Here is a 10,993-nt window from a genome sequence, read left to right on the forward strand (position 1 = left end):
GTCAGCCAGAGGGGGGTGGGGGTGGGGGTGAAGGTCGTGCGCTCCGGGAGGGAGGCCTGCTCCCATGGAAAATGCCGCGCGACCGGCAGGTTCTGTCCCCAGCGCGCTTCCGGGAAACTGCACCTTCGATCGGGAGGGACTGATTAAGACTGGTTTTCTGGCGGACGGTAAATTCGTAAAGCCAAGGCCGTCGGGGAGCGCCGCGAGCGCCTCGCGTGACCTCCCGAGCGCGGCGACCCAGGACTTGGCCCATCCCGGCGCCCCGCCCCCCGTAAGCCCCGCCCCCCACCAGGTTCTACTCCGCTACACACAGACCTTAGCAGCCAGATAGGAGGGGTGGCGCGTTCGGATCCTCTGGCTTGACTGTGTGCAAACGGGCCACACCTCTGCGACCCCAGCTGTCAGAGACGAGCAGGGGGCGTGAAGGCTAGGAGTTGACTCCACTCGTCGACCCCAGTCTCAGGTGCGCATGCTGTGAGAAAACCCCAGCTCTGCCGAGGCCCCAGGTGTAGCAGGGCTGGGCAAAGGAGGCACCCTTCTCGGTCCTCATCCCAATCCCAGCGCCCCTGGCTCGGACGACACCTAGAGGCTCCAGAGTGGGTGTTCAAGCTCCCAGAGCAGCAGGTGTCCAGGAGAGGCCTCCGACTTCCTGGAGACGTCTTGCTTTCCACGAAGGCTCCAGCCCTATTTCGGACCCGGCCATCCCGCGCCGCTGGAAACCGCGCCACCTCGCAGGTCAGTCTATCCACGGAGCTGCCTTCCCCCGGCCTCAGGGGGAACTGAGAAGGGAACTGAGCGCCTCCGCCTTGATGCCCTTCGGGTTGTCCCCGAATTGCCGGAACCGCTACGAGGAAGGGGTTGGGGTGGGGACGGCCAGTCCGGGTCACTGAGAGGACGCGCTCCTTCCCTTCTCCTTTGGGGAATAAGTTTGGGATTCGGGAAAGGCGCGTCCTCTGCTGCTTCCCCAGTGAGCCCCACGCCGGACCTCCTCTCTTCCCAACAGCACGAGGGAACCCGACGCCTAGAGGGTAGGGGCGTAGGGCGCCCGCTCCTTTCTCTGCACACCTGAGTGTCACGCCTTGGCCCTTCTCTCTCCAGCATGGCCACCGGCCTCGGTCCCGACGCTCCCCTGCAGCCGAGCGCGCTGTCCACCCAGCAGACCACGCTCCTGCTGCTCCTGTCGGTGCTGGCCGCGGTGCACGTGGGCCAGTGGCTGCTGAGGCAGCGGCGGCGGCAGCCGGGGTCCGCGCCGCCCGGCCCCTTCGCCTGGCCGCTGATCGGAAACGCGGCGGCGATGGGCCCGGCGCCGCACCTCTCGTTCGCGCGCCTCGCACGGCGCTACGGCGACGTCTTCCAGATCCGCCTGGGCAACTGCCCGGTGGTGGTGCTGAACGGCGAGCGCGCCATCCGCCAGGCGCTGGTGCAGCAGGGCGCCGCCTTCGCCGACCGGCCGCGCTTCGCCTCCTTTCGAGTGGTGTCGGGCGGCCGCAGCCTGGCTTTCGGCCAGTACTCCCAGAGCTGGAAGACGCAGCGGCGCGCGGCGCAGAGCGCCATGCGAGCCTTCTGCACGCGCCAGCCGCGCAGCCGGCGCGTCCTCGAGGGCCACGTGCTGGGCGAGGCGCGCGAGCTGGTGGAGCTGCTGGTGCGCGGCAGCGCGGGCGGCGCCTACGTCGACCCGCGGCCGCTGACCGTGGTGGCGGTGGCCAACGTCATGAGCGCCGTGTGCTTGGGCTGCCGCTACAGCCACGACGACGCGGAGTTCTGCGAGCTGCTCAGCCACAACGACAAATTCGGGCGCACGGTGGGCGCGGGCAGCTTGGTGGACGTGCTGCCCTGGCTGCAGCGCTTCCCCAACCCGGTGCGCACCGCCTTCCGCGAGTTCGAGCAGCTCAACCACAACTTCAGCAACTTCGTCCTCAACAAGTTCCTGAAGCACCGAGAAAGCCTGCAGCACGGGGCCGCCCCCCGCGACATGATGGACGCCTTCATCCTCTCCGCGGGGACGGCGGAGGCGGCGGAGGGCTCGGACGACGGCGGCGCGCGGCTGGACGTGGAGTACGTGCCGGCCACTGTCACCGACATCTTCGGCGCCAGCCAGGACACGCTCTCCACCGCGCTGCAGTGGCTGCTCATCCTTTTCACCAGGTAACACCTCCAGGAGGCGTGGGCCGGGCCTTCCTTTCCTCCCCTGGAAAAGGCTAGAATGTGCTGAGGTCGCGACGGACGCCCAGGGTTTGGGCAGGGTTTGGGGTTTCGCGACAGGTCCCCGTCTCTCGAAGCAGAGATCGCGGCCGGAAAGCGCAGCTCGGGAAGGCAAGGTGCGGGCTGAGACCGCGCGCGCGGCCCGCATCTTTGATCTTGTCGCCCGCTGCGTCTCCAAGTGGGGACACATTTGTGAGAGCCTCGAAAGGCAAGATCTTTTAAGTGTCTGCAGATCAGCCCCGATCTCTGCCTCCCTGACACAGCAGAGGCAAAATTGGCACGCTTCCGAAAGAAAGGGTAACGGGTAAATATGTTCAATAAACACACGAGCCTGATGGGCTCAGCCTGTCACCGGCGCAGATCCGAGGCCGCCCAGCCCCGGCGCTGCAAGCCAGCTGCGCGTCCGGGCTTTGTTCCCGGGCAGAGGAAGTGCTGGGAGGCCGGCCCCGCCAACCGTGAACCCGCACGGAAGCTTTAGGAAGGCGGCCAGAAACTAGCGGGTTGCGCTGGGTTAACGAAAACGCCGCGCTAGCAGTGTGAGAAGTGTCTGGGTAAAAAACCGGAGAAGCAGTCACTTTTACCGAGCGCAGAGCAGCGTCTCGAAAAGCAAACACGGTATCCAGGAGGCGCCCGCGGACGGACTTTTCTGGTCCCTGGGCCAGGCTTGGTTTGCGAGCCGGTCGGCAGTGCCCACGTTGATTAAGGTCGCCGACCTCTGGGAAGGAAGCCCTGCACGCAGGAAGCAAACAGGTTGCTGGCATGGGGTGTTGCCAGACGTAGAAACTAAAAATAAATTCCACATTGGACATACTTCTACTAAAAGATTAGCCATTGTTTATCTGAAATTTAGATTTAACAGAGCAGCCAGGTTTTGTGGGCATCTCTGCTCCAGGGGCAGATGTCTCACTAAAGGCAAATTTTGGTTGCCTTGAGAGAGCAGAAATCCTGGTTGTACCATTTCTTGGTGTGCAAGGAAGTGGTGGGGGGGGGGGGAGGTGTGCTGAATTTGTTGGTAACCCAGAAATTGGAAGGCAAGGAGCACTTCTTTTCTTATTAGAATCCTGCAACCTGTGTGTCCTTAGACTGTGCAACTGCTTTTATAAATTGAAGTTTTTGTATATTTAAAATTGCTTTTCAGCATTAAGGCCCCAGAAACGCTATGAGCAATGAGCAAAAATCAAAAAGAAGTCCATAACAGATCAGGAAGAAGACATCCCAAAATGAGAGCGATGGGTCGTTTGCACCCGCCATAAACATCTTTTGAAACTGCCTTTTTTTTTTTTTTCCATTAGAGACTGAATTGGGCAGCAAAAGTAAATAAAACAATTTTGGAGTCACTTTCAGTTCAATGTAGCTGGTGAATACGTTTTTCTTCAATTTAGCGAAGACAGTAGGACAGGGGTTGGCAAATTACACTGCTCATTTTTGGATGTAAGTTTTTTATCAAGATACCACCATGCCCACTCATTTATGTATTGTCTGTGGCCGCCTTCATCGCGCAAGGCAGAGCTGGCTGGTTGTGACAGAGGGTTTGGTCTGCAAAGCCTAAAGTATTTACTATCTGGCCCTTTATGAAAAAGTTTCCAGACTCCTGAAGTATGCTATTCATGAAGCAGTTTTTTAAATCACCCATAATTTCATCCCATACATGCTTGAATTATTTTTCAGAGATGCAATAATTATTTATTTTTTAACTTCTGGCATTTTCACTTATTGAAATGGACATTTCCCCATCTTTTAAACTTTATTGTAGTGACTTTTGACGGTTATCTAATATTTTTGCCGTAATAACACCATTATATATAATCGCTTCTTTTAACATTGTTGACTGCCTCTTAAAAATTTTGGCTGTTGTTGTAGTCAGATATGTTTGCACCTGTCGTTTCTTGCACATACATTTCTGGACATGGATTACTGGGTTTAAAAAAGGAGTGGGGAGGAGTTAACTCCTATGCATCTTGCTTAGTGCTAAGATTTTGTTTTCCAAAAGGACAGTACTATTTGTATCGCCGACAGTGAATAAGCATTACAGCTTGTACCATAATCTCTTGAACGCTAGGAATTTTCTTTTAAATTTAGACGATCTGTACCTTTATCTGTTGGGATACCAGTTTGTATGAAGTGAGGGCAGTGTGTCTGCTGGAATTAAAAGGAAGATGTGTGTGTTGGGCGGGGGAAGGACCCGTTTGGGGGGCTGCTTTTTTATGTTTATGGGTCCTGGATGGTTTTGCCCCTGTAGATTTATTACCCCATGAAAACTTTTTAATGATATTTTATTACTGTTTGTTTAAAGATAAATATATTAAAATTATATATTAAAATATTCTCTTTGACCTAAACGTTTTTTTTTTTTTTTATTTTAAAAGAAAGGAAAACATTTCCATGGGCTCCTGAAAAGTATTGTGGGCCCTTGGCATGGTCTGCTGTACCTCATGGAGAAGTTGGCCTTGTCTGGAGCTTTTTCAGGCTGAGAAAACTTAGACTTTTTTCAACTTACAGTAGGAAAGAGAGCATTAGCCATGTGAGGCTTATTATGGGAAATAGAGCTATTAATTCATCCATCCCGTAATTTAGTGAGAAATTAGGAAACCATTTTAGTTTTTGTGTGTTTGTTTGTCTGGAAATGTTAATTCAGCCACTGATTCAGACAAAGAAAGTGGAATTAAATGGTCATGTGCTTTGTAGATGAAAGAAGAATTACTTTTCCCCACTCATTTTCTCCTTCTGCATTAACCAAACAGGTATCCTGAAGTGCAGGCTCGGGTCCAGGCAGAACTGGATCAAGTCGTGGGTAGAGACCGCCTACCCTGCCTGCAAGACCAGCCCAACCTGCCCTACGTCATGGCCTTTCTTTACGAAGCCATGCGCTTCTCCAGCTTTGTGCCCGTCACCATTCCTCACGCCACCGCCACCAGTGCCTCCGTCCTGGGCTACCACATTCCCAAGGACACAGTGGTTTTTGTTAACCAGTGGTCCGTGAATCATGACCCGGAGAAGTGGCCTAACCCAGAGGACTTTGATCCAGCCCGGTTCTTGGACAAGGACGGCTTCATCGACAAGGACCTGGCCAGCAGCGTGATGATTTTTTCAGTAGGCAAACGGCGGTGCATTGGGGAGGAGCTCTCCAAGATGCAGCTCTTTCTTTTCATTTCCATCCTGGCTCACGAGTGCAATTTCAAGGCCAATCCAGACGAACCCCCGAAAATGGATTTTGATTACGGTCTGACCATTAAACCCAAGTCATTTAAAATCAACGTCACTCTCAGAGAGTCCATGGAGCTCCTCGATAGTGCTGTCCAAAAGTTACAAGCTGAGGAGGACTGTCAGTGTGAGGCCAGAAGCAAGCTGGAATGTTAGAAGTACTCAGGTTTGGGGGGATAGGGAGTAGAATTTTCTAGCTCCTCTGTGTCACTTTCTCGGTTAGCCTCTAAAGTGAGCATAGACCAGCTGACCCCCAGACGATGTGCTTCACACATGTGTGCTCAGACGAGCACTGGGCTACGCAGGAGCTTCTAGAAGATTTTTTGAATCAAAGAATTAAAAGGTCCAAAGAATTTTTATGCATAAATCAAGGGCTGGTAACAATAATTTCTTGAGGGAGCATCCTTTGGATTTAAACACACATAAGCATAGACACAAATGACCTGATGAAGAAGTGTTTCAGTAAAAATGCCTTTGTGGGTGAGATCCAAGATTGATGTTCTCTGTGCTGAGATCTGGTCCTTAGAAAATCACATTAAGCAACGTTTCAAAATATATTGTTGAATACACAAAGGCAGATAATTTCAGTATAAGCCATGTGATTGAGGGTGATAAGGGAAAAGTAAAGACCAGAAATTCCTTTCTTCACCTTTTCAATAAAAAATAGTTTAGTTAAGCTCTAGCGTCTATGGATGGATTTATCTTTTTGCCTACCGATATGCTTTCTTTTTTGCAAAAATCATAAACTCATTTGCTTACAGGGAAATTTAATAGTGGCTGATTTAGTGATTATAGTAAGTTTCAGTGATTTAAGATGAATTTTAAAGTGTAAGTTTTTCAACTGTAAAAAATTCCAAGCCGAAGTCATACCTCTGTTGGTGGCCAGAGTACAGAATTTCAGTTATGAGCAAAACAAACAAAAAACCAACCAACCAACAAACAAACAAAAACAAAAAACAAATCAACAACAAAAGATTTACCAGCCCAGCTAAGCTTTAAATGATGTGATTATAACGCACTGATGTCATTCAGTCTCGTACTTTAAAAATAAAGTCACCAAATACTATTCAATACATATATAATTATTCATAAGCAATATGTATGTTATTGTATTATTAAATAGTATTATTTTTGTTAAGTAAAGTTTGAATAATGTTTGTCTTTCCAAAAGAAAGGCCAATCAAAAAGTTCAATTCAACCAATTTTGGCTCAGATACGGGAAACAAGCCTGTTTCGACATCATGAAAACCAAGTTGAAGCAAAGTCTGTTCTCTGATCCACAACTTGAATGAGAACTGAATAATTTCAGGATTGGGTCTGTACGATGTGTTCCTTATTATTTTACAACATATTTTCTAAAATTATATCCTCAATCCAGAATCGCCTTGTGAAATTGACGTAGTGAATATGCCATAATTCTAAACTCTTGGCATGCTTCAATTTGAATTTAATCGTAAAGCCATTCTGATTGTTGAGTTCCAGTCGAAGTTACTGGAAATATGGCCATTATTAGCCTGTGCAAGGCAGAGAAATTTAACCAGTGTCTGCCTGATGAATAGTGAAAAATGCAGTGACTTATCTGGATGTTCTCTTTATTAGAGACCAAGGGAGAAACTTCCCATTATAACAGACCTAGTTTTTCTTTTAAATGATTTTTTTTTTTTTTTTGTAATAGCATTCATGTCTGTGTTTGGAAAGTCAGAATCTGAAGGTAGTCTTGGGAGGCTGTTTTGAAGATTCCATTATGTTCCCGTGGAGCTGATCAGATCAGGCGGGCTGTTCAGGATGGTCAACCCAGTGAGTGGTCACTTTGGAAACTGTGAAAACATAAAGCCTGAACGAAATGTATAGGTTCTGTTTATGTAAGGATCCTAAAAACGGAAAAAAAAAAAGTGCTGGAAGATCGGAGGAGTACAAAGTGAAGGTTAGAGCTTTAACTTTCATTGCGTGTGGACTTCAGAGGAGACATGCAGTGTCCAGAAAGCTTGCTTTTCTTACATTGTATGAAGATCTTTGGAATCTTTTCATCAAAATTGTAAAAGAGGAAGGAAGGAGTGTTTGGCGGTCGTGTGGAGGGGTGGTGAGAAAAACGAGCGAGAAATGAAAAGGAAGAAAAATGGTTACGCATTTCCCCACGCGTTCCACATTAATTAATCTGAGGCACAAAAGTTGAAATACGAACATTTAGAAATAAGATACTTTGTGGGCCAACGTTAAATCCCAAGTAGACTTTTAAGAAAAATCTACAACACAGAAGATCTGTTTTGTGATTTGGAATTATTTTGTTAACAAAAATTTCATGGAATCAAATCTCATAGTGCTGCCTCTTGAATATGGAGAACTGTGCCAGTTATTTTTAAAGGCAGCTAAATTCAGCTGTAGAGGTCAGGCTTACCCAATGTGTTTAAGGTTTTTTTTGGTCACCAGCTATTCCAAAACGTCATCACCCCCCTTGCCCTAAGCAGGGCTGAGACCATGATTTTAGGTTGCCCTACCCCCCTGACTCTGAGACGTATGGTAGCAAAAGCAATCGTGTGCCGATCTGGACGCCTCATTAAGTCAACCAAATACAGATGTGCTGTTATCTTGTTTTGTGTGTGTAGGCTCAGTTCATCCAACAATTTTGGCAAGGGAAAAAAGCCCAGCTTATATATGAAGAAATAAGGTGGGCTCTTGGAGGTTACCTGGCTTATTTAATACAGCCTAGTTGATTGTATATTTTATAACCTCGTTAAAGGAAGGAAAGCAAAACCAAAAATAAGCAAAAATAACCACACTTGGAGACTACGATAATGAGGCTACTGGCTTAATCAGAAAACCTTATTTTATTTCTCCCGGAGAAGGAATCTATTTGCTGGTCACTATTGTAATCAGAATATCTGCTCCAGGTTATTGTAATAAAGTATATTGTTTATTAAATGCTTCCTTTATATATGAAGCTTTGACTTTGTAAGAAAATTGCTTTTTCCCCAAACAGAAAGATGTCTCAGGTTTGTCTTGTGGGTTATCAGAAAGCTTTTTTTTTTTTTTTTTTTTTTTTTTTCCTGAAAGCTCTCATGTCTCAGAACTTAGCCTTCACCTGTGAAGTGTTATTATGGCCTTAACATTTCCTTATTAGATCTATATTAGATCAAATAGTTGCATAGCATTTATATTAATTTGTATGTTCTTAGCTATGATACACAGTGTGATACTTTAGTAGATGTTTATGACTCTATGATAGCTTTTTATTTAATCATTTCTTATTTTTCTACTTCATCACTTATGCTTTTAATATGTACAGAGCAACTATAACACATAGTTGTAAGTGAAATCCATTTTGGGGACACAGCATTCATATGTATCTTTTGCTGTTTGATATGCCCAATTAAAAGCATTCTGTACCTGTAACTGTCTATAACAGGACACCATTGTCCAATAATAAAAATCACTTTCATAATCTTGTTATGAAGTTTTACTTTATGTTGTAGCAAATATAGCCTAATGTATCCATTCCAACTACTACTTGGGTTTGAATTAAAGTGTTGCATTGTGAACATTTTATCTGCCCATATTACGTAATAGGCTGCTTGCTTTTTTTTTTTTTTAAATAGGCTTCCAGCGTTCAGTTTCCTGATCTCTATGTTCAAATTCCTGATCTCTATGTTTCTGAATTTATGAGACCCAACACAGAAGTTAAAATTCAATTCAACAGCAAACACCTAGCAAAGTGGGAGTTAATTTTTAATTAAAAAAAATTTTTTTAACGTTTTATTTTTTGAGAGACAGAGAAAGCACGAGCAGGGGAGAGGCGGAGAGGGAGGGAGACACAGAGTCCAAAGCAGGCTCCAGGCTCCCAAGCTGTCAGCCCAGAGCCTGTCGCAGGGCTTGAACCCACAAATGCGAGATCATGACCTGAGCCAAAGTCGACGCTCAACCGACCGGGACACCCAGGTGCCCCAAAAGGTTTTCTTTTTAATTCGGTTGATACACATTCATTCATTCATTCATTTTGAAGGCACATGTGCCTTCACTAACAAATACGTCTCAGGTCCAGTAAAAATAGGGTGGATGAGAGCACTGTGTCACATACTATGTGGAAATATTTTCTGCTGCCCTTTTTACCGGGTATAAGATGTGACGTCACAGGGCCTCTGCTGTGAACCCTCACAAGACGGCAGGGGGTGCAGTACCAAGGCCTCTTACTTCTCCCAGACCTAAGCTCCCATTACTGTGAACACAGGAAAAGAAATCGTGAAGCGAAACCACACACAATGTCATTGATACTTTGGCTTAACAGTATCGCTTCAGCAGCTGAAAGGTATACATTGGTTTAGGAGAAAACTCGCTTTCCAGATGTGCTAACGCAGTATCTTCAAAATGGTCATAAAGGTTTAGGACAAATGAACTGAATTTTCCCCCAAGTGAAATCTTAACAAAATTGTAATTGGGGTCAGGTGTTTGCAAAAGTGTCCAGCAGACTTGAATTCTCTCCAGTCAATCCACTAAACTAAAAGACTGGAGTGCGGGGTGGGAAATGCATTTGGCTTTAGACATAAGACAGGCCTGATGGTTGCAAACTCATAGAGGTTATTTCTATAGCCTTGAAGCCAGACCATTTTTTTTTTTTTTTTTTGCACAAGCACTACAGAAATTTGGCTGTTAACAATCTCTTACCTCACCTCAGTGACTCACATGCTCTCTGCTTTCCAGCTTTGACCTGCTAGTTATGATCCACAGAGAAGGGAAAAAAAAAAAAAAAAAAAAAAGAACACATTCTGAAGCAATTATTTTTAATGGGGAAGATTGGAGAAAATGTAGTTTAAATAGATACGGGCAAGCTATCGGCAAACACCAGCTTATGTCTGCGGCTCCCAATACACTTACACAGGCTGTGTGGTCTTCAAGAACACTCCTCAACATGTGTCAGGTATGAGGGGAAGAAATGGAGCTAGGACATGCCAAGCACGTACTATCTTCGAATCACCATGCTAAGCATTATCGCGCAATAGTTCTCTGCAAGAGGCAGTCATGTAACTTGTCAAAAGTATATCTTCAGGAATGGCAGGGTCTGGATGCCCCCCAGAGATGAACTGACTCCAAGGCCTGTTGTCTTCATGCTGGAAGGTGTCACCTCCCTGTGTGGCTGTGCTGGGGTGGACAGTCTAGTCTGTTTTTCAGTCCTGTGATGCTTGGGTTTCACAGCGGCCCACATCCTTTGTCTAGGGCACATTCCACACTATAGTCAGGGTGGAACTGGCATTGTGAACTGTCAGGAAGATTCCCAATACTCTTCTCTTCTGAGAAGAGCATCTTCAAACTGTTCCTTACAAACAAGAAAGAAAGAAGGGAGGGAGGAAGAGAGGGAGGAAGGGAGGGAGGAAGGAAGGAAGCTCATGCTTTGTTTTATAAGCCTAAAACCTCAGTCCTATAATCTGTTCGGGCCAGGGATCCTTGCCTGAACCAAAAGCCATCTGTAGGTTGGACCAGTTGCCCATGAAGTGGCCTGATTCAAGAACTCTCTTTGATTGGGGTGCACCACCCTGGATATTGGTTCATGTGACCAATCGGAACCTCTCCTGCTCTCGGCTAACTTGGGTAGGGTAAACAC

At 46.9% G+C, this 10,993-nt stretch overlaps 1 protein-coding gene across 2 annotated transcripts; it reads left to right on the plus strand.

The window, feature by feature from the left end:
* The first annotated feature begins 592 nt into the window (after positions 1–592).
* On the plus strand, positions 593–8,842 carry CYP1B1 (cytochrome P450 family 1 subfamily B member 1). Of its 2 annotated transcripts, none has more exons than XM_023251948.2 (3): positions 593–735; positions 1,004–2,145; positions 4,944–8,842. In XM_023251948.2, exons 2-3 carry the CDS (start codon positions 1,100–1,102, stop codon positions 5,557–5,559), a joined length of 1,662 nt encoding a protein of 553 aa, XP_023107716.2. In that variant the 5' UTR covers positions 593–735; positions 1,004–1,099; the 3' UTR covers positions 5,560–8,842. The 2 variants fall into 2 exon arrangements, with proteins under 2 accessions (XP_023107716.2, XP_023107715.2); XM_023251947.2 differs by having other exon boundaries at positions 599–735; positions 1,099–2,145.
* Positions 8,843–10,993: the final 2,151 nt, after the last annotated feature.

Source organism: Felis catus, chromosome A3 (assembly GCF_018350175.1).
Source record: "Felis catus isolate Fca126 chromosome A3, F.catus_Fca126_mat1.0, whole genome shotgun sequence".
NCBI lineage: Eukaryota > Metazoa > Chordata > Mammalia > Carnivora > Felidae > Felis > Felis catus.

What these genes read in the sequence shown, in the direction of transcription:
- CYP1B1 (XM_023251948.2), top strand. Translation starts at nt 1,100, where the DNA reads ATGGCCACCGGCCTCGGTCCCGACGCTCCCCTGCAGCCGAGCGCGCTG. An exon ending in CTGCTCATCCTTTTCACCAG is followed by an intron (nt 2,146 to 4,943) that starts GTAACACCTCCA and finishes TTAACCAAACAG; the next exon opens with GTATCCTGAAGTGCAGGCTC.